Source organism: Syngnathus typhle, linkage group LG17 (assembly GCF_033458585.1).
Source record: "Syngnathus typhle isolate RoL2023-S1 ecotype Sweden linkage group LG17, RoL_Styp_1.0, whole genome shotgun sequence".
NCBI lineage: Eukaryota > Metazoa > Chordata > Actinopteri > Syngnathiformes > Syngnathidae > Syngnathus > Syngnathus typhle.
The window spans coordinates 4,495,242-4,520,800 of record NC_083754.1 but is presented as its reverse complement, the minus strand read 5'-3'; the positions used below and the strand labels follow the sequence as shown (position 1 = coordinate 4,520,800).

At 41.7% G+C, this 25,559-nt stretch overlaps 3 protein-coding genes across 3 annotated transcripts in view; 2 read left to right on the top strand and 1 right to left on the bottom strand.

Moving 5' to 3' along the window:
• Window positions 1–7,910, top strand: part of LOC133170220 (protein shisa-8) — a 34,555-nt gene extending 26,645 nt beyond the window's left edge. Inside the window, exons 3-4 of the mRNA XM_061302953.1 lie at window positions 2,105–2,221; window positions 3,408–7,910. Coding sequence (XP_061158937.1) covers window positions 2,105–2,221; window positions 3,408–3,925 — 635 coding nt within the window. The 3' untranslated portion in view covers window positions 3,926–7,910. The remainder of the gene's footprint in view (window positions 1–2,104; window positions 2,222–3,407) is intronic.
• A 5,427-nt stretch (window positions 7,911–13,337) lies between these two features.
• Window positions 13,338–16,523, bottom strand: desi1a (desumoylating isopeptidase 1a). The gene is made up of 6 exons (XM_061302955.1): window positions 16,329–16,523; window positions 16,023–16,044; window positions 15,719–15,788; window positions 15,335–15,444; window positions 15,086–15,208; window positions 13,338–14,766 (listed from the first exon to the last, which is right to left on the bottom strand). Exons 1-6 carry the CDS (start codon window positions 16,417–16,419, stop codon window positions 14,676–14,678), a joined length of 507 nt encoding a protein of 168 aa, XP_061158939.1. The 5' UTR covers window positions 16,420–16,523; the 3' UTR covers window positions 13,338–14,675.
• Window positions 16,524–16,736: 213 nt separating this feature from the next.
• flii (FLII actin remodeling protein) lies at window positions 16,737–25,382 on the top strand. The gene is made up of 31 exons (XM_061302948.1): window positions 16,737–17,017; window positions 17,733–17,843; window positions 18,262–18,333; window positions 18,628–18,708; window positions 18,782–19,029; window positions 19,114–19,217; window positions 19,330–19,505; window positions 19,581–19,738; window positions 19,812–19,896; window positions 19,967–20,114; window positions 20,226–20,356; window positions 20,437–20,544; window positions 20,631–20,735; window positions 20,817–20,996; window positions 21,063–21,145; window positions 21,216–21,290; window positions 21,389–21,472; window positions 21,553–21,724; window positions 21,793–21,900; window positions 22,014–22,205; window positions 22,367–22,465; window positions 22,542–22,631; window positions 22,707–22,846; window positions 22,960–23,170; window positions 23,233–23,387; window positions 23,518–23,578; window positions 23,656–23,784; window positions 23,944–24,050; window positions 24,157–24,262; window positions 24,326–24,391; window positions 24,449–25,382. Exons 1-31 carry the CDS (start codon window positions 16,955–16,957, stop codon window positions 24,581–24,583), a joined length of 3,783 nt encoding a protein of 1,260 aa, XP_061158932.1. The 5' UTR covers window positions 16,737–16,954; the 3' UTR covers window positions 24,584–25,382.
• The last annotated feature ends 177 nt before the right edge of the window (window positions 25,383–25,559 follow it).

Genomic DNA, 25,559 nt, shown 5'->3' with positions numbered 1-25,559 from the left:
GGTTTCATTCACTCGCACAGACAATAACATCTGCAAGCAATAATGTCCAATTAACCAAACGTGCATGTCTGTGGAAGGAAGCCAAAGCATCCGCAGGGAACCCCCTGCAGGGGAAGCAGGGAACATAAAAGCTGGCCGGGAGGTTGAAAGCCTGGAGCCTTGTTGTTGCAAAGTGACCCAACACATGATGCAAACTCATTAGGTCATCAGTTTGCATTTTACAATCGGGGCTTCTCAAAACACTCTAGGTCCAGGCTACCCTCATCAGCCTAATGCCAATTAAATGGAACTAATCCTTGACAGAAGGGTTTGATTTTCGCAATCTTTGATCACTCCCACAGCGGCGCAGCCCTCCAACTCACATTTTAGCAAATTTATGGAACAAAATGTATTCAACTCAGGAGTTCTCCTTTGGTTACTGTAAACAAAAAATCCACTTGGCTTTTTATCCATGGTGGTCTGATCTCTAACCCTAATGCATTAAACAGCACAGGTGGCTCCTTCCATCTCCATGCCACCCACGTCAATCACCCGTCCCGTCTTTGGATCCCCCGGTGTGTGTGTCAGTTATGTCAGAGTGAAGCTGGCAGAAGCCCTTGCAGCAGTCCTCTACTTTGATGCCGAGCCCGGCTGGCCTACACACACGCACACGCACACACTCTATACTAACATGCATATGTCAAATAACTTCACTGGATTTTCATAAATGAGTCAAATCATTAGCTCCTCTTTTTTTAGCTTTTAGTTCAACTTTACTAAAGTGCACTACGGGAAAAACTAGTCGTAGTGAAATAATTCAACACATGTATAAAAAATAAAAGAGAAAGGAGGCGGATCTCGAGCCAGAAAAGTGGAAAGGACCCATCTCTGCCTATGCCACACTTTGTGGGAGCTCTCTGGTGGCTGGGAACAGCCCTGTGGTCAAACTGGAGTCTGGCCAAGGATCTTTCCATCAATTAGTTGATTTTTTTTCTCCCCCTGCAGTCTATCTCTGGCTAACTCCCTCTCTGATTCTGTTCATCTTTCTTTCCCTGTCTGCTCCATTATTTCAACAACTGGCTCACCCGAAGAATGCTTAAGGATGTCGGACACTTGGAGAGCAAAAAAAAAAGCTCATCCTTCCATTGGTGTTTTTATTAAGACACTGTTATGGAAGGCACAGATCATCTTATTTTGTGGGTTTGATTTCTGGGTCATAGTTTGGAAGTGCTGGTGGCACCAGGCTGACAACAATCGCCCGCCGCATGCAGTTACGCACGCAGAAAATTACATCACACAGTTGTGGCGCACACAGAGTGTCATCGCTGCATATCAATTACACGGGGAAGTGAAGATGTATTTCCAATTCAATCACTCGTTGTTGGTGTCAAATCACTCACTCTATACATTGCCCCATTTTGGATTCCCTCCGATGCACATTGTGGGCAATACCAACTGTTTTTTTGAGGTAAAAAACGAAAAAAATTGCCAAATAAAGCTTCAAGCTCGGGTCTTTCTACAGTAGGTACACGTGTTCAGCGTTTCGACTCGTTTTAGTTGGCTTCTGGTTTCTCTCCATTGCTTTTTAGCTATTCTATGCTCCATAATGTTTGCCAAATAGTCCCGACATTTGTTTGCCGAGCGTTTGGTGCTGTGCAGGTAGCATGCAGGGACTTTATGAGAGCTTTATTGCCGGTAACAGCTGCCTGCTGTGGCTGTAAAACAGCTGATGAGAGCAGCCATGGTTAACATTAGCAGCAAAGTTCATAAGGTCAACATCAGCCACCTGACTACAAGTGACGATTAATCATGTCAACTTCACATCTTGTAGGATCGCATTGGGAAATAATGTGATGCTTATAATTGTGATTTTGCGCAGTTTTGGGTCATTTGCACCTCTAAAGGCGGCATCAATTTTTTATTATTTTTATTTCAACCTGGAATATTATGCAATGAGACTGACGCACAAATGGTCATTGAGATAATCATTACATGCATACTGACAAAAGACTCTTGTAACAGAATACAGTGAATAAGATTTGCAAAACTAAAAAGCAATGGTGCATGTGATTATTTCTCCATTTGTAGCAAAATTGTCATGCAGACATCTCTCTTTTCCTTTTAGACCATAACCATTTGAATAATGCAGCCCTGTCTCCTCTGGGCCCAGCCATGGCCTTGTCTCACCCTCATAACAACCTGGGAATTGGTTTCAATAAGTATTCTTCACTCAAGGGTGTAGGTAAGTATCCCCACTCGGTATTTTAAATAATCTGATGGATGAAGCATTTTTATTCAGAAGTGTAATTCTGTTGATGCAGACATACAGTATTGTGGACAGAAGATAAGCGGTTTAAGAATTTAATTATAGGATCATAAAAAAAAAAAGGCATTTAAACAGGGGTGTGTAGACTTCTTACACTCACTATACATTTTTTTTTAACCCAGTTATCCATAACATTGAACTGCATTAATAATCCATTAGCATTATGAAACTGGGGGAAGTCCAGGATTGATTAGAACTGGGATCAACGCATATTTATGGATGCGTTACCCATCTGTCTCGGGCTCAGCCACTAGAACTCTGACAGTTATTGACAGCTGACCTTTTTCTAAATAGAAATGTGAGCCTGTGGAAGGAGATATACAGTTTGCCATTCTGTCGGGGGAAAAAAAAAAAAAGTCACATAAGGTACGACTCCAATAATCAAATCACCAAAAAAATGGTTACATACTGTTTGTGTCAGACATTAAGGCAAATTTTTTTCCAGAGGTTCACGTGATCATATACATTGATAAAAACACCATCTACCATTTGATTCCCGACAAGTTTGAATTATCGAGGATGACTTGTGATTCCGCTAGAAAATAAAAACAATGAATTCCTGAGAGTTTACAGCGACAAATGGTGTGAAGAAAAAATCACACACAAGTCACTGTTAATTTCCAGTTGCAAATTTTATGCAGACCTTTTAAACCAGAGATGACTTTAGAATGCAAGACATTGCACCCCAAAACTATCATTAGGATTCCATACAAGTCTAAAAATATATAGAAAATAGTAGAAGGAAACTGAGGGATGACGCCTGTTTTTTGGAAACGGCTTCTTTTTCTTGAGGAAGGAAATTATTCATAAAAGGGGAAAACAAGGTTGATGGTGTCTTAAGGCTAGTGGGGGTGGGAGGAGGGGGGGATGCGTAGGAGATGAGGGGGCTGCAGTAGTGATGACCGAACAGCAGAGTCGCGTTCTTCTCAGGGAAGCTGGCGCTAATCCGACACGACATGCTGAACTCATTTCTACTTTCATTCCCTACGGTTTTGTGCAACACTCCCTCATCATCTTGGTCACCGGATTCTCTACCTTGCTGGAGACAGAAAAGAAAAAAAGAAAAATCATCTTGCATTTTCTCTCTGTCCTATAAATCCAGATACAACTCCGAGAGACTACTACAAGAGCTACCCGATGGTAGTCGATTACACCCACCGCCAGTCTCCTCCTACTTTCCAGCCGATCAACTTCCACCCAAAGGAAAAGCCTTTCCTCCCGCCGCCGGACATCCACGCACCGCTGGCCATCACCATCAACGCCTCCCAAATCCCGAAACCCAAGATATCCAAAACCAACACCCACCCGCTCACGTCGGGCTCGGCTTTCAAAGTCTGGGACCCCAGCAAGAGCCACGTCCAGCGCCCGGCCGCGTCGCATATGGTCCTCCAGGGCCCGCAGCACCACCACACCATCCAGCAGCAGCAGCAGCAGCATCATCACCAAACGCTGCACCATCAACCCAACAGCCGGCGTCAAGCCTACTCCAACAAACGTCAGTTCAGCATCGAGACGCTGCCGGAGCTCTTCTCCCAACCGCTGGGTTACGGCCATTCGCCGCACATGCACCCCAAGCACAAGGGACTGCCTACTAACAGCAAGACAGAGGTCACCGTTTGAACATGAAGACATCCCCCCCAAAGAAAAGATGGGCACTGATATCTTTTATATCCACGGCCTAACTGAACTGCAGGAAAGGGCAGGCAAATATCGTGTATGATAAGATTTTTTTTTTACTGCCTTTTCATTATCATTACTGATAATAAGAACATGGCCGTGCTTTGTAAGACCCGAACAGCAGACAAACCAAGATGTAAATAATCTCTCAGTGCGTTGGCATAGCAGCTCGACTCAATTGCACACACTTGCAAGAATTCCCACATCAAGTTCCTATTTACCCCCGCACGCACCAGCGCTACCCATTTGAGTCCTATCGGGGTCTGCTCGGGCAGTGTTTTGGCCCCAAGACTGTAGCTTCCCATCAGCAGAGACAATGCCATCAAGTTGTCAGTTCCCACCACCCTCCAGCCCAAGGGAGGGTGAGAGATCAGCCTGGCAATTCATAGCAGAGAAGGGGGACTGAGGGTTATTTTGCCTTATTCCAGGGGCGAATAAAAGAATGAGAACCACAACAGTGGCGCAAAGTACACACTTGTCAAAAATTACAGAGGTTCGCCAGGAGCGTTAAAGACCACGGTTGCATCTACCCGCCCCCAAAGCAGGCACAAATGCATAATATTCCTCTCTCAGCCCCGGAAAATGCACATGAATAAGAAAGCTCAGTTGTGTAAGATTCTAATTCCAGTTAAACTCCCTTGTGACCCCTCGAGTGGTAAACATAGTTCAAAATGTTCCAGAATAGAAAAAAGATTGCAACCATCAAGGTAATTCATACCCCCATCTCATCAAAAGAGTTCATATTTTCACACCAGCATGATGATTTTCCTGGTTGTTGTAAAATATGCCTGCTTGAATCGAAAACTATTGCATGCAATATTAAAATTATTTAATCGCTAATATCGACCATGCTAAACGTATAACAGGATACTATGGCCAATAATAATAATACTAAAATGATGCAGAATTGCTCTGGAAAAAAAAACTGTTTAATAAATTGGTTGGGTTATGCAACAAAATATTTTGCCAATATGAAAATTGTCTTTTCTGCATTTGCAACCAAAAAAAAAAAGAGAGCTAACTGTGCCTTGTACTCCCCCCAAGCTTAAAGAGAGAAAATTATTTTGGAGCAAACAAATGCCAGTAATTTATATTAGAAAGTTGCTCCAACTTAAAATTATTTCATCCCCCTAAAATAGAAGTTGTGTATTTATTTATTTTTTTAAATCATTTGCAGTATAACGAAACAAGCACACCCGTCACATTATGTGGGTTGTGATTTCTTTCCACTTTCATAGAATTCAAAGGAGGCAGTAAAAAAAAAAAAAAAACCCAAAAAACATCCAATTGACTTTTGCACTATAATCAATTCTGATATATGTGGAGCAACCTTCAATTTATCACCTACCCTGAGGTAGTGTACTGTTTAAATAACATCATGAATATAAAAAACATGCACCTTTGCAGAGCCCTAAATTGTGTTTAGAGGGCAACAAACACTTTTTGCGAGGCCTCTTCATCAACGCTAATGATAAAATCATGAGTGCGTCGCAGTGATGCGTACTTTCCTAGCATGAAGGCAGCAGACTACTTTCGAGCTGCACGACTCTTTTAACCAAAGCTGTCCTAATCCTCCTTGCTTCACAATCCCCCACTGAACTGCACACAACAGGCTGACTGAATTGAATTCCCCTTCATTTATTTTCCATCAGAACACTCGCTCTGGCGCAGAGCATCTCGTACGCCCGGCCGGCGCATACTAGTACCTGGAACCTAATGGAACTGGATCATTTAGCAGGGTCACACACAATTTAGCGCCTGTTCTCTCTATGCTGCCTTGCAGCCTTGGAGAAATGACCATCTTGACCTTCTAACAGCAGTCACCTGCACCTAGCTCACTGCTCTCCACAGTCGGTCCCTCACAAGAGTATAGACGGGAAGCAAATTTACTAACGTGGACCTGATAAAACTGGGGAGATTTAATTATTATTTACATATATTTTTTATTATTTATTAATTTATTTATTCACTATTATTTTCTAGAATTAATCTATCTAAATTATCTAATTAATTTAATTTATTTATTAACTATTATTTTCTAGAATGGTAACATGGAATTATTTAATATCATTCAAAAAAAATAATAATCATTACAATTGCCCAAACTAACAAAGCATTTCTCGCCTGCACCCTACAATCAGTCCAATTCACATCTAGGTATTAAGGAGCCACGAATGTACACAAATAAGGGGGGTTGAGAAGCATGGATCAGCAATATAATGGCCCTACTGTTACAGCAGCGATGGCTTCTTGAGCATAGCGCCGTCTGGAACCTGTTCAGGGCAAGCTGTTGGAGTGCTACTGGCATGCTTTTGTAATATGGGATCAAGAGCATGGGGATCATCAACACAAAAGCGTCAATTGGACGTGCATCAAAGTCGTTTGCGCTTATGCTCTTCCCAGCCACGCACAATAAGTAACGCACTATGCTGCAGGTTCCTCTCCCGTTGCTCTTTTAGTGGGTCACTTCAGATTCTGTTGGGGGACCGCTCGGAATAGCAAACAAGCAATATATGATCGGAGGCCATGGGTGGATTTCTGTCCAGCTTTGACATGTTCTTTCGCTATATTCAAACGGTTGTCGCTACACACTCTTGAGCATGTTTCTATCAAGGTGAACTTGGAATCAGCGCCTACCTTCCGCTCTGTGTTTACTGCAAAGAATTTGAATCAAAGCACCAGGGGGACTTTTTGTGGTGTGAGATGGCAAGAATTGCAGATTAAGACTTTTTTTTTTGTGCTCTTGGGGTGAAACTCAACATGAGGACACAAGATTTTCAACTTGGATCCAGGAAGAAGCGCAGCATGTTTTTTTTTTTCTTCTTCAATATTGGATGGACCGTTATATAAAGGCCCGTAATAGACAAGACAATGTAAATACTTGCACAAGAGAGGTGCAGTACTAATGATATCTTCCGTGTATTGTCCACAACGTTGTGGACCGAAAGCCTTGAAAAGGGAGAAAAATGACCTAGCACCTAACTGATGCATCCGAAAATGTGTAGAAGGCTGAAACCATCAGCTTGGATCATCATCAGCTTAGTGTGTGATTCCTCCCGATAAATGACTAAAGTCCGGCGATGCTGACTCAGCTATTTGTAAATGTCTCGACAAGAAACAAATGCAAGTATTCTACCGCGGGTTTTCCATGAATGCGACCTGGTAGACATACTTGGGCTCCCTAGCAATATATAGATGTAGAGTTCGATTCTTTTTTTTTTTTTTTTCCTGTCTGTTTTTGTTGATTGGTAGGTTTGATTGGTTTTGTATTGTGCTTTTTCAAGAATTGAAACAATAACAAAAATATATATATATATAAATGTTCATCTGACCAATGAAAGTTAGAAGTGCTTCCAGATTTTAGATTCATGGCTGCACGATCTTCAACCCCCCCCCTTTACCGGAGGATGTCATATGTTTGAAGCTTGTGATCTTTTAACATTGTATGGTCCACACGCCCTCATGTAATTAATGTGAGAACATATTGCATTGTATCAAAGTGCTTTGCCAACACGTTAGTTGAAAGGTGGGAGGAAGATGCAGATTTGTATTTGCAAAAAATAAAAAAATACCATAAAATCATGCATTATTACATGATAAATTGTACCAGGCAGCAATAGGTTGCCTTTGATTGCTATGTACTAACTGTGTATAAACAGTCTGTATGCTGTACCACTTTGTGAAATGTGTCGAGTACTCAGCTTACAGTATATAAGGGCTTTTTATAGATATTAAAGCAGACTGGGTAATCTGATGTCACACGCTGTAACTCAAGTCAAATTTCTTTGGAGGGGTTTTTCTTTTTTTTTTAAAAAAAAAAAAAAAACAGGGATAAAGGGATATTAAATGAATTTTCATGCATACAAACGATTAAAACAAAACGGCGTCGGCCTATGTGTCCTGTTTGAATAAATCTTTGTGAAATATAGCCGCCATCTTGTGTTGCTCTATTTATTTTTGCGATAATATCGATTTCATGGCGTCTTGTACAGGAAGAGATGAAGACGCTGATGTTGTTTTCTGCATCTTTGCTGCTCTCTCTCTTTATGCGTAGCCTTAGGTATTGCGCTAGAAAAGAGGCACGCTGCTTCTTGATTTGTTCTGACATTTTCTAGGGCTTGAGTGTGTTGGCTCATCAACATGGAAAACATCATAAAATGCGCAGAGACAACAGTTTTGTTTGTTTGAATTAGAAACGAAGTGAACTATTTTTCCCCAGACTCTCAATTTATATTGCATCAATACTAATTAAAACTGTTGTGAAGGTAATTCCAGTCATGATTGGAGTTGGACAAGGTCTGTGCTTTGCTCGATTTATTGTAGTTAGTATAATATGTTTATTATTGTGGTTAGAATTTGGACTGGCACTGCAAAATCCAGAAAAGTGCAAAAGTGTAAGCTATTCGTTGAGGAGTGTATGACCTTTGTGTACCATCCAGCTGTTATGAGTTCATGTACGTCCCTCAACGGCTTGTCCCAAATTCATGCCACTGGGCTCAAAGCCAAAAAGCATCAAATCATACATTATGGATCGAGCTTTCTTCGTCTATCCGATGACCAGATTGAACAACCCGAGAGTTCTTTTTCCCGATTCTATGGCATTTATTCACTTCTACTAATGCGGCGTGTCAGCTAAAACATTGCTCTCAGCAAAACTGTAGATGAAAAAGAAAATATATACATAAATATCCTTTCATTAATTATTCAAAACAGCATATGATGCTCAATAGGAACTCCACAACATATGTTTGATTTGTGTCGGAGCTAATTAGCAGGTGACGCATTATGAAACAGAATTGCTCAAGTTCTTGTTTATGTTTTTATCATCACTTCAGAATTCTCAAGTACCAGGTCAGCATCTAGCCAGAACACAAAGTGCTTAAACCGTTCATTTTTGTTTCATCCGAATGTTCTCAAGCTAGTGAGCAGCAGACGATAGAAGATTCCTAATTTCCATTGTGCGCGGACACAAAAATACATTTGTGCCAACTAGGCCAGTATGTCCCGCCAAAACAATTCCTCACTGTGCAACCCAAAAATAAAAAAGGGGAGAAATGGCATTTTACCAGCTCACCTTTATGCATCCTTCCAAAGAATGGATTTTAACTGGCACCTGACAGAGCCAGATAAGACAGGAGCTGCCACACAAAGCCATTGACTGCAAACAACAGCCAGAAAAGGGAAAAACATAAAGTCAGGAGGAGGAGGAGGAGGAGGACACAAGAGGGGGAGGAAGGTAAGGGGGTGTATCAACCCTCTGAAGAAACAGTCAAAATGAGAATAATGGCATGAATGAGACTGTCCCAGATAATACAGAAAGAATAAAAGCAAGACAAAAGACGTGAGAGAAAAGAGAGATGACATTTCCCGCCGCATAGGGACGGGAAGATGAGAGACGTGCACAACCAACACAAAGCGACGTTAAAGAGAAAAAAACAACAAGCAAAAATAAACAAGATACAAGCGGTCCAGATTACTTCATGAAAGGAAGACAAGGCCTAAATCAATAGCTGCGTTTAAAGCGGAGTGATCAGCAGCGGAGCGCCGGTCAACTGACAGCACATAAAGCTGATGGATCGGTTTAGCCAAGCCGTACTGCGCAAAATTAATTAATCGTAAAGAAATCCATGATTATTGGACACGTCTATAATTAGTGGGTGTATGCGTGCGCTTTTTTTTAAAATGAGTTCTTTGGAAGCAAAGCCAGAAAGTTCTCTAGTAAATCAGTCACTCTGCAGGTATAAGGCCTCTCGTTTTGTACTGTTGGCCAGTCACCTAGAATGACCTCAAGCCCAAGTCTATCAATCAGTTGGGAGAGTTTCCACTATACACACTGTGCTAGCTTTTCGCTGACCGTGCACATCCTTTCTTGGTCTACTACTTGTGGTTTATTTTATGGCCTTGAAACAAGATTCTCAAAGTGCGGTACAACTACTTAAGTAAAGTTGTGTTTAACTTTTAGGTTTATTTGCGCTGGATTTTAGAAAATGCTTTGATTAAACTTGTATTTAGGTTCAATTTTAGGAGGATTTTTTTTTTTTTTATATATATAAATATTTAAGTGCAGTGTTAAAGTTCAAACTGTGCGTCATGTTATAGAGTTAAATATTGCACATTTCTTAGCAACAATGTTTTTAATGTACACTTTTCAAAGTCAGTCATGATGTTTGGGACTTAAAAAGTATTTTTTTGGCTCATGGTGTGCGAGGTTTGAGAACCACTGGCTTAAGGAAATAGACATTTGCTGCATTTTACCTAAAATAAATAAATAACAAGAGTGCATGCGGGAGTTTAGCCTGATAACATAATTAATCATCATTTTCAGAAAACAGGAACAACAGAGTCACATTGTAATTGCAAGGGATTAACACCACAGGGTGAAGTCCTGAAGCTGCAGAATATCAATCCCACCAAGTTAAACCTCCATCAGAGTATCTGACAGCTGCCGGATCTGCAAATGTTCCAGTCTATTAGCGCCAATTATTTGTTTTCATACCACTGATTGGAGCCGCCTGAGCAATTCTTCATACTTAAATGCAATCATTCTAATGAAGCTGCACTGAAGATGATCATCCATCAACTTTAGGGGGGCCTACAAACATACAAAGATATTATGCTGACTGTTTGTGTCGTTTTGCACTCTGCCTCCCTGAAATGCAAACTATTTTTGCACTGGTTTAATGGTCCATGAAATCTTCCCAGTTGAAAGTGAAAAGCAGCCATGGAGCATTATCTTACACAAGCTATTGTATTACTAACCCTGAGCTAGTGCCATCTAGCGGTGAAAGCGGGGTATGACAAACAAAGGGTTCTACTGTCATAGAAGGGACTAACGCTTCCAGGTTTGTTCTAATTTTAGTGCATCACGGACGAAGTCTAAACAGCCTCTACACCAGCGAGGCCGAAAACCGCCTTAACGTGGTTCCTATGAGCTTCATTAAAAAACATGACACGCAAGCATCTTTGGCTGCAAAAGGCCATTTACGGTCAGTCATCAGCTGCCACCCAAAGCAACGATGCTATGGCCACTTAACACTAAAAGATGTGGCAGTTTTCCACCGTCTTATGCAATTTTTTTTTGCAAACTCACCCCAATGTTTCTTTTTCACCTCACCAGACCCTCAACCTGCTTTGCTCACTGCTTGCGGGGCCCTAAGGCAGAACACAGCACAACAGTTCTGCTACTACAGTGCACACTAATGAGGGATAACGTTGGCATGCAGAGCCAATTCACGAGGTAGAGGGAACTAGTGATTTCATTCGGAATACGTGCCCTGGGCGGTTTGTGTGTAAAAAAAAAAAAAAAAAAAAGAAAAATGGCAATGCTGCAACTATTACTGTCGTTTGCCTTGTAGGGGGGCCTCTCTCGCATTCTGTTTATTTTTAATCAAATAAGCAATTTCTGTTTTTAAAACATACAAAATTATGACTCCATATTAAATACATTATTAACTGCTTTTATACTATTAGCTGGATCTGCAGAGTGGGTTTACGCAACAAAGTACATATTTTTTTAGCTGACTAGTTCCAAAAATATCACTCGGCAAGAAGACTGGATTAACGATGCAACTAGTTTGCATAAAAACGGCACGGAGACAGAATCGGATTCAGCCTGGCTGATGATAAATGTTGAGACAAAAGGTAAGCAGGGCTGCAATAGTAGCAGGGATGAGCGTTGGCTAACAGTGTTAAGCTCTGATAGCATTAGCATGAGGCAGAAGTCCCATATTGTGTAAGCCTACTGAAACGGTAATTATGTATCATTTGTGTGTTTTTACAAAAAAAAAAAAATTTACAATTGTGAGAAGATAGCAATACTGCAAAATCAACTCTGAATAAATGAAACTGAAAGCTCGCCTGCTGATCCTCAACTGATCAGCCTGCTTAAAAATAGAAGTGGGAGACTCTATGAACACACAAATATCCTCTTAGGCATGCACACACAAATACGCACGGGCAGGCTGATAAACACATGCACCCTCACCAGCAGCGTCCAGATGGGCCGAGCCAAGGGCACTCTAGCAAGGAAGGGTGAATGCCGAGTGATGCGGCAGAAGGTCTCGAGGACAGTTCACATTTCTCCCCGTATTTATGCAGCTATGTATTTAATATGCAAGGTCATGGCAGTGGCTTGACAGAGATAAGGAGCTCACCGCAGCTGTTGACAGAAGGGATTCCAAATGGGTGACCCGGCCAGGTGGTTGGCTGTCCTCAGCAAGTTGGCGGAGATGCTTAGACAGGAGTCGGACTCCGCGAAGAAGTCGTAATAGAGACAAAAGACTTTGTCTCTCATGTTAAAACTACAAAGTGTGACGGAAAATAAACAAAAAAGGAAATGGAAAACATGCCCGGCTGAATTGATGGAAGAGGGGAAAGAAGTGATGAGCAGAATTAGTCAAATGGAGGCAAAGATAAATATCGGGTTTTGCTAAAAGCTGCTGCAAATACTTGAATCATTTCAAGTGACAGGGTAACCTTCAAAAACGGTACATGAAATCCTCAATTATGCATATCAAATGCTAATTGAAGCATCAAGTCCTCATGATGCACTTCACTGCAAGGGAGACAGCAGAGCCAATGGGATTTTTTTTTTTTTGCAAGCCGTTCACCTTGAAAGAACTTTCAATCTGTAAATTAGAATGCTTTTCATCTCCACAGCTAAAGCAACTTATCTTTGTGTTTTTGTTCTTCCACTAGAGAGGTGGCAAAAATAAAAGTGTAATCTGACCAAAGTAACTAAAATAGAAATGATTAGAACGGTCTGTCTGTAACACAATAATATGTAAATCACAAATTTGCCCAAAAGTGAAACGGGAAAGCTTTTTCAAACAGCCCAATGCACAACACAGGGAAACCCGGATGTATCTTCAATAAAATGAGATTTATAGATCAGGCACGGTGGGTGCGTGACCTGTGACCTAATGATTCCTTTTAAATCACAGACAATGGAGCCAAACTCCATTCAATATTTAAACGCATTTAAACTACAAAACAATTGAAACACTGCCCCTTTGTGGTTGGTCAGAGAACTGCAGGGTTATTTTCTCATTACTGGATTATCCTCTTCTAACAGCAGGACGTGTTTATGGCATTCAAATGAAATTTATATCTCAATAACACAATATCAATTTAATTTTTACCAAAACAAAGTATAATTTGTATTTTACGCGGTCGCATTGTTAAAGCAGCTATCAAAGCCCAATGTAATGCTAGTGATCGTACCAAGGTTCATTAGCACCATAACTCCACTAGAGGGCAGCAAAACACTACTATTGTCAAACAAAACCCTCAATTCAATCAATATGTTCACGGAGGCGCACAGCTTCAATAGAGTTTTGCCAAAACAACACAAGGATTCGCCAAGGAAAGACAATGGCTTTATGAGTAGGACATGTAACAAAAACAATCACAAACAATAGCAACAATACGCATTCATGTAGGAGAGATGTCTAACTATAAATAGTGGTGGTTTACAAGGATAAGATACAATAACAAAAAGAGTTGTTCATGAATACAATTCAGTGGTCAGACTATGTTAGTTACTTGGGTCGTCGTTCACAATAAAATGTTTAGAAAGGATTCGCGGGACTAGGCAAAAATACGGGTCGAGGTTGCAAAATGGCTGGCACCAAGGCAAAGTGAGTTTTCAAAAGTTCTTCAAGCGGGTTAATGCTGGTTGAATCAGTCTTGTATTCCTGTCCTTTCGTTCTCAACTTTGCTTCCACAATGACCTCACATTCGCCTCATAACGTATAAAATTTGTTCTCTGCAAATTACGCATTCTCTCAAATTCTCTGGCGGCATCAGATAACTGGGCACTAACATGAGTGTTGCCGTTTTCCTACAGATGCATATAATGAAATCCACAGCTGACACTGGTCCCCAACATCTCCAAAGTTTTTACGCATCCAACAATAAAAGGTGGTTAGAAATGTCAAGTTCTTCAGCAAAACAGGGAGGAAATGAAGGCACAGATTTGGAGTACCAAACACGCTTGCGCGCACACTCTGGTGTATGACGAAAGGGTTTTGATTCCACTAACTACTGCACCACAAAAAGGTCTTCAGCGCGAGTTGTTTTTACCGGTTCCAAAACTGCAGCGGGTCCAATCATATGCTAACATTGTAAACAACAGCGTAACAAACTGAACGATAGCATCTGGTAGGAAGGCGGGTTGAATCAAACACTACAAAAGGATCTGTGATGGAGAATTACCTAAAGCAAAATGAGATATTTAAATCGGTTGACAAAAAAATATGGGTATAAGATTTCAAATTTGTGATCCTAAAACAATATATTAAAGATGTCTGAAAGAATGTGCTCCATTGAAGTCAGCAGCAGGAGTCTGTCACCGTGTACTTGAGTCCAAATGGGACGACGCTAGCTTGGTGCACCAATCATTATAATAATAGTGCAAATTGTTTAAATCAACTCTCATTTTGGCTATGATTAGATGATGCCAGTCTAGCTAAAGTTTTGATAATTGCTAAGTTAACTGAATCAATCTTGTTACCTTTAAAGGCTTAATATTGTCTTGTTTTCTAAAAACATACGGCACCAAGATCTGATTAAGTGTAGTAAAAGCGATGCTTGTTGAAGGAGGCAAAAAGAAAGAAATCTATGAAAATTGAAATTGGTGACTCCTTGCTGACTGACTCCAAGAAAGTGAGACTATGTGCGTTGCTCCTTCAGTTTAGAGGTTTCTCCCGCCGTTGATGACGTTGCCGCCAGGGGGGGCGATGTGGATGGAGTCCAGAATGGGGCGCAATATCTGGCCAAACGGTCTGGAGATGAAAGCAGATTGGTACCCTCAACAGAATCCTTGCACAATTCTTGAATCATACCTTAAGTGGGGTATGAGGTATTAAGGAGGGCTGTCACATTCACATGACAAAAGATTTGACTTGAAAATTTAAACCTTTTTTATTTTTTTTTACATATACAAAAGAAATAGTCATCATACATATGTGTTTTTTGCTGTTGTTTGTCTAGGCAAAGACCCCAACAGAAAGGCGATTTTAATCTGTGATTTTTTTGCCTGATTAAATAATATAAAATATAAAGCTTAGACTAATTTAAGCGGACAGGTGTGGTTAAACTCACGTGGAGAGGACTTCGGACGGGAGGTCGGTGATGTAGGAGGGGATGGGCGTGCCCGTCAGGAACTGAGCAACCTCGTTGGTGAACGTGTTGCAATTGTGCTCAAACAGTCGATACCTGTCACCTCTGGAAAAAAAAACCAAGAGTGGATGCTTCAGATAACTGCGATTGGTCATTCCCAATGATTATGTTTGGCTTTTATGTTAGTTCATTGAAACAATTATAAATGGTGTGAATAAGTTGTAAAGGCACCTGTAAGTGCTTTCTCCCAAAGACGAGAGATATTCCATGAAGATCTCCTCGGAAACTTCGGTCTCACCGAGTTCCACAACTGTGTCTGGAGGTCCCAGCATTGTTCCACCCTGGAAAACGCACCACCTTATTACTGGGCCATTCTGAGTTGTAAAAAAAAAAAAAACACTACTACGTGTGTCTTTTTTTTTTTTTATAACTAAATTTGGAACAGGATATAATAGTTTCTGAGAGCAATCTGAGATACACAATAGAAACCTGCAACAATCCTGATCAGTCGATTTAGATGTGTTGCAGTAGAGACACAAGGAAATGGCAGGATAAATAAATTAAAAGATACAAGTAGGCAATATTGTAAAACAATAAACTGTCAAATAAACTTACAGGTGGACAGCTGGAAATTCCTTCACCTCCAAAAAAGAACTCATCCCCATATGCCACTATGGCTGTGTGCCTGGAGAAGAATAACACAGTCTTGCAGTAATATTCTAGAATGGACTGGAATAATTATGCATGGGTTTTTATAACTTCCTAGAACACACCACAGCACCAATCAGAAGAATGTCTTTTTTAAAAAAAAGATATAATCTGCTTCGGGCCTCAATACTATACTAGCAGTCAAGCAAACTTGAAATGACTAAGCGATTTAAGTCTTAGCAATGCCAATTAATAAAACTTGGTTTCATACCATATTCCATCCAGTTGTTTTCCTGTTAAATAGAAAGAAAAATGCGTTAGAAAGTGAAGGTGGTTAATAAATAATTAAAATATCAAAAACAAAATTAAGCATTTATAGCATTTTTTTGCATTCAACAATCAAATGTCAACAGGAACATCCATGAAATTTGGCACATTGTTTACACACACCTTTAAACGGTGTTAACTATATTTTAAAAACAAAGAAAGAAAGAAAGAAACATTGTTTAGTAGAAGCTGAAAGCCGACGGCGTGATGCTAGTGAAGCAGGGGTAAACGTCACATTCGATGTACTCACCCAGCATGATAGGACTGAGGTTGCGTGCCATACCTCTTGACAGATCGTAAACATATAACTGTACATTGTATCTTGTACAATTATTCTCCATAGCGAAACCTTCTGGAAAAAGTATTTGGTGTCAGCTGTCTACGATTGAAATCTTTCGAGTCACCGCTGAATGGGAGGGCCTTTGGATATGACGTCATTAAATAAAACAACCACTTCCGATTGTAGTGCTTTCAGAATAAAGGTTTAAACAGGAAGCGGTCACAAATATTTTGAAAATCAACATACATTTTTTGTATATGTTCACGGCAAAAATACATAAATTTTCGGCCTTTATGTCGCAGATTTGCATTGCCACATTGAATTGCTGTTATAAAAACCAGAACGTAAAATTTAATTTGTTAACTTTTGTTTTACACAAATTGACAACCTGTGAAACCACTGGGAAGCGCTGTCTCCTTATATTTAGTTGGCGTGGAATTCAACACAAAGGGTTAATTTGCAAATGACGCCGAGTTTCGAGGTTTATAATTGGGGGGGAAATAAGACGAAGCGTCGTCTGTGCGCTCACGAGCTCCGCCAACTCATTTGTACCAAAATAGCTTGGCGACGGCTGAGCCACTGACATCACTTCAGAAATGGCTGCCACCGGAGTGCTTCCCTTTATACGAGGGGTGGACCTCAGTGGAAACGACTTTAAAGTAAGAATTCCATACCCAATTCACCTATTTCTTATGCTTGTCTGTGTTTTTATCAAACTGCCAAAATTTGAGCCAGGTGAACGGAACCACAAACGACTAAAGAACAAAACACTAGTAGCTTAGCTTCATGCTAGCTGGGCGTTAGCCAGTTATCAGATATTTGTCATGAGACAGTACAGTCAAACATTTGTGTCCCAAATTAATACAAAATGCGATTCCTCTCTGATAAATCCCACTAAATTTAGCATTTTATTATGGAGAATATAACTGAATTCACACCTAAATTCATCAACCCATTCGCTAACAAGTGGGCAAACTTGGTTAACGGGTATAAGACGAACGATCAACAAAGAATAAAATGGGTTTTTCGAGTAAGGGAATTTATTGATCATATTTAGTAGTTTGCCAGCACTGACAGCTGCATTGAGACGTATTAATTATGCATCCGTTAATAAACTTGTAACAACAACTGTTTACTGCGACTAACTTCCATTACACTTTTGACAATAACAGTATCAATCCAATGTACAGTACTTAAACATTTTTAAATCCAGTAATGCTAATTCATTGTTAACACATTTTGTGTTGGTCTTTAACATCCAGTAAATTGGAGCTTTTAAGAATTTACAGCAAATGTACTCAACTGTTGCCATGTAAACAAACATCAGATTAAGGCTGTAGTAAATGTTTGAGCTTCTGTCTTTTGGACCCTTAGGGAGGATATTTCCCCGAGCATGTTAAATGCATGAGTAGTCTGCGATGGCTCAAATTGAACAGGACTGGACTGTGTTACCTCCCGGAGGAGCTCTCGTCTCTGCAGAAGTTGGTGAGAACATTGCTTCTTGTGTGGCGCCTGTTTATCGCATATTGGATCATCTTAGCACCTGAAATAAAAATATTTGTGCAATAAAAGGTTTTCTAGTCTGACACCAGCATGCAGTCAACCATAATGTGTCAAGTATTATTGCGCAAGAGTGTTGTAACAAGTGTTGCTCCAAACACACTTGTTTGGAAATGAATTTGGGGTGATCAAGAAAAGATTGCGTCAGTAGACTTCTTTGAGGAAATTGAATCTATTTCTGTTTAGATGCCCCATATCTCTGATGGGATTAGTGTGGCCACTAAACTTAATTTGTTTGATTATTAACGGTAAATGAGATTATTTTGAGTGTGTGCATGTTTTTTTTTAATCTTGAAGTTATTGAATCACTACTTACCTTTGTGTTTCTTGTTCTATTCCTCAGGAGCATATCTCAGTGAGCCACAACAGTTTGACCACCTTACATGGGGAGCTCTCCAGTTTGCCAAACCTGAGGGTAATTAACATGTACACAATTCAAATATGCTGCCAGAAACATTGAGGTGAAACCAAATCTGTTGTGGGACACTGGAAACAATTTTGTGTAATTGTAATGATCCGTTCCAAGGTTAACCCATGTACAAAAAAAAAAAACCATAGCCTCTTCCCACAAAGTCCGAATCTGCTGACTCAGCTCCGTACTGTACATGCAGTTCCTCTTTTATCACAAATGTTAAGCTATTGCCAGAACAGAACATGACTTGGTCAAACTAATTTAATGTACAAGAACGGCATTTTCCTTTGTGTGCAGGCTGTGGTTGCCCGTGCCAACAACCTAAAAAACTCTGGAGTCCCGGATGACATCTTTCAACTTGATGACCTCTCAGTGCTGGTATACAATTTTTTATTTTTTTTTTATCTTTACCAGTGTGGCAGAACATAACTAAATTTCAACTAACTCGTAGGACCTGAGCTACAACCAGCTGACAGAGGTCCCCAGAGACCTTGAGAACAGCAGGAACATGCTCGTACTCAACCTGAGCCACAACGGCATCGACGCAATCCCCAATCAGCTGTTCATCAACCTGACAGATCTGCTGTATCTGGACCTGAGCGACAACAAGCTTGACAGTTTACCACCTCAAATGAGACGTCTGGTTCATTTACAGACTCTCATCCTTAACAACAACCCGCTCATGCATGCACAGTTGCGGTAAGAAGGCGCATTTATTATCTAAAAAAAATCTGCATCTTGAAATGTCTTTCTGGATTATTCTTGCTCCTTCTGTGTGAGCAGCCAGCTGCCTGCCATGGTGGCATTGCAAACGCTCCACTTGAGGAACACCCAGAGAACACAGAGTAATATGCCCACAAGCCTGGAGGGTCTGTTGAATCTAGCAGGTAACAGTCTATTTTTTTTTTTTTTTCAATGGCCATTTAAAATTGATTGACAGCTGGATGAGTGCAGCAACATGTTTGAGTGTTTCTCAGCTCCCTCTTTTCCTCCTTACAGATGTTGACCTGTCTTGCAATGACCTGACTCGGGTGCCGGAGTGCCTCTATTCACTGGGCAGTTTGAAAAGACTCAATTTAAGTAGTAATCAGATTACAGAACTGTCGCTCTGCATCGACCAGTGGACCCAACTCGAAACGCTGAACCTTAGCCGCAACCTGCTTACCTCACTGCCTGTAAGGATTTCTGGGTTTTGTTTACTTCACATAATCTACGAACATAAATAACTCAAAACTCTATTTTTCATCTAGTCGGCCATCTGTAAGCTTTCCAAACTAAAAAAGCTGTACTTAAACTCCAACAAACTGGACTTTGATGGAGTTCCGCCTGGTATGGGGAAATTATCCAATCTCACAGAGTTCATGGCGGCTAACAACAACCTTGAACTCATCCCCGAGGGACTTTGTCGGTGAGTTCAAGAGTTTATACAGCGGATAGGATTACACTACATAAATGATTTTTTTTTTTTTTTTGTCATGCAGTTGTGGCAAGTTGAAGAAGCTCGTGCTGAACAAAAACCGCCTCGTGACACTGCCGGAGGCCGTCCACTTCCTGACTGACTTAGAGGTACAAGACGAAGCTCGTAAATTATTGAAGTGTACAAACAAACAATACATTCTTACGTTCATCTTTCTAGATGCTGGATGTGCGCGAGAACCCTTGCCTAGTGATGCCTCCGAAACCCGTCGATACAGCGAGCGAGTGCTACAACATCGACTTCTCCCTGCAGAACCAACTGCGGCTGGCTGGAGCCTCGCCTGCCATCGTGGCCGCTGCCGGAGGAGGTGATAACTACACGACGGAACAATTTGACACGCATGGTTCCAAAAATAAATATTTACCCGTTTGAAAATTCACACGGTCGTCCTGACTCACGAGTTTTGTCACGTGCGCAGGGGCCGGCTCCAAAGATCCCCTGGCGAGGAAGATGAGGCTAAGAAGGAGGAAGGACAATTCTCAGGATGATCAGGCCAAGCAGGTGCTGAAGGGCATGAGTGATGTTGCGCAAGAGAAGAAGAACCTAGAGGTGAGAAAATCAGCTTTAAAAAAACAAAAGTGCTTTTCAATGTACAGAGGAAGAATGATGACCTTGTGGCCGTTTTGTAGGAAAATGGAGATTTAAAATACGCAGATTTAAAGGTGCGGCGCTGGGATAAGGGTCTGGAGAAGCCTCAACTGGACTACTCAGAGTTCTTTACGGATGATGCGGGGCAGGTAATGTTCTGTCTCTGGAAACTGCGCGCTATTATTTTTCCTCATTTTGTCACAAATGCACCGTCAGCATGTCCTCTCCATTTTAGGTGCCAGGCGTGAGCGTGTGGCAAATTGAAAATTTTGTCCCCATGCAAGTGGATGAAACATTCCACGGAAAGTTTTACGAGGCCGACTGCTACATCGTCCTCAAGGTAACCTAACGCAACCAGCCGTCACTTACGTGGATTCATCAGTACACGACTGAGAATATTCCCTCGCTGTCTTGCTCGTAGACGTTCTTGGATGACAACGGAGCGTTGAACTGGCAGATCTACTACTGGATTGGCCAGGAAGCCACGCTGGACAAGAAGGCCGGCTCCGCCATCCATGCTGTCAACCTCAGGAATTTCCTTGGAGCCGAGTGCAGGACAATCAGGGAAGAGATGGGAGACGAGAGCGAAGAGTTTAGCGAAGTACGTGAAAACAGTTTCTTAATATCTCGCCGGCACACGTGTCAACATTGCCGTCTTTCGTTCAAGGTGTTCAACAATGAGATATCCTACATCGAGGGAGGCACTTCCAGTGGCTTCTACACTGTGGAGGACACACATTATCCTGTCAGGTAGGCTCCACTCTTAGCACAGGAAAAGTTCAATACATTACAAACCCACCAAGCATTTGTGTGTGGTCAGGCTCTACAGAGTTTACGGCAAGAAAAACATCCGACTGGAGTCGGTACCTGCGACTGCTAGTTCGCTCGATCCACGGTACCTCTCTCTTTCCATTTGCATATTCACCATTTGGCGGCTGCGTTTGTGATACTTGAGAACAATAGTGATGTGATTTCTTCTTTCTGTTTTGCCAGCTTTGTGTTCCTGTTGGACAATGGACTGGAACTCTTTATCTGGAGGGGAGCCAATGCTACGCTTAGTGGTACCACAAAGGCCAGGTCAGGGGAGAATAATTATAGTTGGCGCAAATTTTGCCCAGGAGTTAATAGAGAGTTCAAAAAGATTTTTTTCTTTTCAGGTTATTTGCAGAGAAGATCAATAAGAATGAGCGGAAGGGGAAGGCAGAGATTACAACTCTAAAGCAGAGTCAAGAGCCTCCAAATTTCTGGGAGTTACTAGGAGGACAACCGGAGGAGATCAAGAAACACGTTCCAGACAACTTCTCGGCTATCAGACCCAAACTTTACAAGGTCAATTTGGATTTGGGTAGCAAGCTAAGACACAAAAGTACTGAGTGGTTGTCGATGTTGTCTTTTAGGTGGGTTTGGGTCTTGGCTATCTCGAGCTTCCTCAGATTAACTACAAACTGTCTGTGGAGCACAAAGACCACAAGATTAAACTGGACACACTGCCAGAGCTCAGATTGGTATGTAGCAAAACGGAATAACAACTCATGAGGCCCATGAAGTACAAATTGTACACAAATCACGTTTGCCAGTTTCCATGTGACCTACTTCCATTATCATCTCCTATTTTCAGCTGCAGTCACTGCTGGACACCAAGTGCGTGTACATTTTAGACTGCTGGTCTGACGTGTTCATCTGGATCGGGAGGAAGTCTCCCCGACTCGTACGAGCCGCCGCCTTAAAACTGGGTCAGGAGATCTGCTCCATGCTGCACCGGCCCAAACACGCATGCGTCACCCGGAACCTAGAGGGCACCGAGTGCCAGGTTAACAATTCCTGCCATCCTTTTTTTCTTGGATCTTTTTCGGTTTCAAAAATCTTTCTGTTTTCAAAAATCAAATGTTTTTTTTACTTAAAATAATTTTAACCAAATTGTGTTTATAAACGGCAATGGTATATTGAAAACGTTCGTCTCCTCTTTACCAGGTGTTTAAATCCAAATTCAAGAACTGGGACGACGTGCTGAAGGTTGACTACACCAGAGCTGCCGAGACGGTGCAGCAGGCCGACAACCTACAGGGCAAGGTCATTGATAAGACACGATAAGGCACATTTATCTTCAATCGAGATGATGGCTTTACTTCTTTGTTTTGTCTGCTAGGTGAAGAAAGACACAGAGCAGAAAGACCAGATGAAAGCCGACCTCACGGCGCTTTTCCTCCCCAGGCAGCCGGCCATGCCGCTCACCGAGGCAACAACGCACACACTTACTGACCAGACCACAAAGTGGCGGCCTCCGCTCATGTTTTTCCCATTCTGCGTGTAGGCTGAGCAGCTGATGGAGGAGTGGAATGAGGATCTGGACGGCATGGAAGGATTCGTACTGGAGGGCAAAAAGTTTGCTCGTCTCCCAGAGGAGGAGTTCGGACACTTTTTCACTCAGGATTGCTACGTCTTCCTCTGCAGGTGTGTGTGTGTTCCTTTCACGTAGGAATTGGGATGAGGCTGTGTGTGGGAAAAATGGATTGTCAGTGTGACGTTAACATAATAAAGAGTTGTGTTAAACTTTCCCACCGTAGATACTGGGTGCCCGTGGAGTACGAGGACGACGAGGAGAAGAAAGAGGGCGAAGACAAGAGAAAAGAGGATGAGGAGGATAAACAGGCCGAGGAAGACTTTGAGTGTGTGGTGTACTTCTGGCAGGGTAGACAAGCCTCCAACATGGGCTGGCTCACCTTCACCTTCTCTCTGCAGAAGAAGTTTGAAAGCCTCTTCCCGGGAAAACTTAAGGTAAAACACGTCAAGCACGATGTGACAAACAAACGAATCATCTGCTCCGGGTTATCTTTCAGGTGGTGCGTATGACCCAGCAGCAGGAGAACCTCAAGTTCTTGTCACACTTTAAAAGGAAGTTCATCATCCACAAAGGGAAGAGGAAACAAAAAACAGATTCAGCCCAGCCGTCACTCTATCACATCCGCACCAACGGGAGTGCACTTTGTACCAGGTAACGAACAACAACACAGAAAATGCGGGTGCTTGGCTGTGTGGCATTTAGGGAACGTCTGTAAATTACATTATTCTGTCGAGTAGGGAGAAATACAGAAAATAATCATTTAGTCACTTCTCTCTATTAGAACCATCCAGATTGGAACGGACTCTAGCAATCTCAACTCGGAGTTCTGCTTCATTCTCAAAGTGGGTATTGGGTCATCTTTGAGATTTTTAACGTCTGCTCACCTACTCACGGAACGTCCTCGCTTGTGGCCACGCAGGTCCCCTTTGAGAGTACAGACAACCAGGGCATCGTTTACACCTGGGTGGGCCGAGCCGCCGATCCCGATGAGGCCAAGCTGGCCGAGGACATCATGAACAGCATGTTTGATGACACCTACAGCAAGCAGGTACCACAACAGGAAAATGACTGGCATTTGTTGAGGAAAAAAAATTGGACATTGTATTTCATTTCAAAACATTGATCAATTCAAACTTACCCTCAACAATGGATGGATGGGTGGAGTTGGGTTTTTATAAGTACGGCCATGCCCATTTTCCTCTCCAAGGTCATCAATGAGGGGGAAGAACCTGAGAATTTCTTCTGGGTCGGCATCGGTGCACAGAAGCAGTACGACGAGGATGCCGAGTACATGAAATATGCTCGTCTCTTCAGGTGAGCCTTTTTTTTTTTTTTTTTTTAACAGCGTAAAAACATTTTCAACAAAGACTGTTTATTGTAGTTCAAAATACCGAATTAAATTGGTGGCACTTCCTCTTAGGTGTTCCAACGAGAAGGGTTATTTCTCAGTGTCCGAGAAGTGCTCCGACTTCTGCCAGGACGATTTGGCTGATGATGACATCATGTTGCTCGATAACGGCCAAGAGGTAAGCGAGATTAGTTCAACTGTTGTTTTGGGCCGAAGTTAAACTTAAGTGTGTCACCTGCAGGTGTACATGTGGGTCGGTACTCAGACGAGCCAAGTGGAGATCAAACTGAGTCTCAAAGCCTGTCAGGTTGGTAAAGTCTTTTTTGTTTTTGCTTTTGGGCACGCTAAACTCTCTTTTTTGCAGGTGTATATCCAGCACATGCGCTCCAAAGAAACTCAGCAACCCAGAAAGCTGCGACTGGTGCGCAAGGGAAACGAGCCGCACTGCTTCACACGCTGCTTCCACGCTTGGGGGGATTTCAAAACTCCCCCCGCGTAGACACTCGCACGCATCCGGCTGCCAACTTTCTCAACTGCAGGGTGTCCCAAACTTTTTCAGCTCATTAATATTACAAGATGACATCTCAATTTACCAAATGCACATAAATTCATGATAGTAAACAAATTAAAAATCTATTTGCTAATATTTACAAACCACAAGGATAAGGAATATTTGTCCAAATGGCATTCTAGGGTAGTTTTCTCCTGTTATGATGATATATAACAGCAAATCTGCACACTGCTGAGATTGTTTGGATGAGACACTCGTGCCGTAAATGCTTAGTGCCATTTTGCACAGCTCGTCTGAAGCACGTTCTGTCCTTGAAGACTGTTAAGACTTTAGCTCTTGGGTGGAATGTTTATTTTTGACATATTTAATGTTACATCCATACACTGATGGTGATGCTGCACGCCTTGTTGCTTTTTGCCAGACACGCCAGTCATATCGACGCTTTGTGTGACCCAACGTGCAGTCAGCAGAAACCCTTATTCATTCGGGCTAAAGTTGCGCAATTCTACGGGTTTAAAAATTATTGTTTGGATCATATTAATGGGAGAGAGCATATCACATAAGTTAATTTTTTTTTCTTTTCAACATTGTAGAACAGACAGACAAATCATGTGCTTGTCCGAGCATGATATTTACAAATCTTTCTTATCTACGAGGTTAACTGTGTGCCTGTTAAATGTTTAAGTCTCACAAGCACATACGAATGTGCCCATGCTTGTGATGCCACCTGCAGATGCTTTATTTATGTATTTTATATGACAAAAAAATAAAATCATCACATCAATAATCACTTTTGTTACTTTGTGATTCAACAGCAAGGCTCGGAATCAACTAATGCAGGGGTGTCAAACTCCAGTCCTCGGGGGCCGCGTTCCAACATGTTTTCCAAGATTCCCTCGTTAAGTGCACCTGCGTGAAAAGTTTTAGCTCCTGCAGAACGTGAAAGAAGCTAAAACTTTTCACG

What these genes read in the sequence shown, in the direction of transcription:
- desi1a (XM_061302955.1), bottom strand. Translation starts at nt 16,419, where the DNA reads ATGGAGAATAATTGTACAAGATACAATGTACAGTTATATGTTTACGAT. An exon ending in GAATTTCCAGCTGTCCACCT is followed by an intron (nt 15,445 to 15,718) that starts GTAAGTTTATTT and finishes TGCGTTTTCCAG; the next exon opens with GGTGGAACAATGCTGGGACC. An exon ending in CCGTCCGAAGTCCTCTCCAC is followed by an intron (nt 14,767 to 15,085) that starts GTGAGTTTAACC and finishes TTTCATCTCCAG; the next exon opens with ACCGTTTGGCCAGATATTGC.
- flii (XM_061302948.1), top strand. Translation starts at nt 16,955, where the DNA reads ATGGCTGCCACCGGAGTGCTTCCCTTTATACGAGGGGTGGACCTCAGT. An exon ending in CGGCCATGCCGCTCACCGAG is followed by an intron (nt 22,632 to 22,706) that starts GCAACAACGCAC and finishes TTCTGCGTGTAG; the next exon opens with GCTGAGCAGCTGATGGAGGA. An exon ending in GGGAGTGCACTTTGTACCAG is followed by an intron (nt 23,388 to 23,517) that starts GTAACGAACAAC and finishes TCTCTCTATTAG; the next exon opens with AACCATCCAGATTGGAACGG.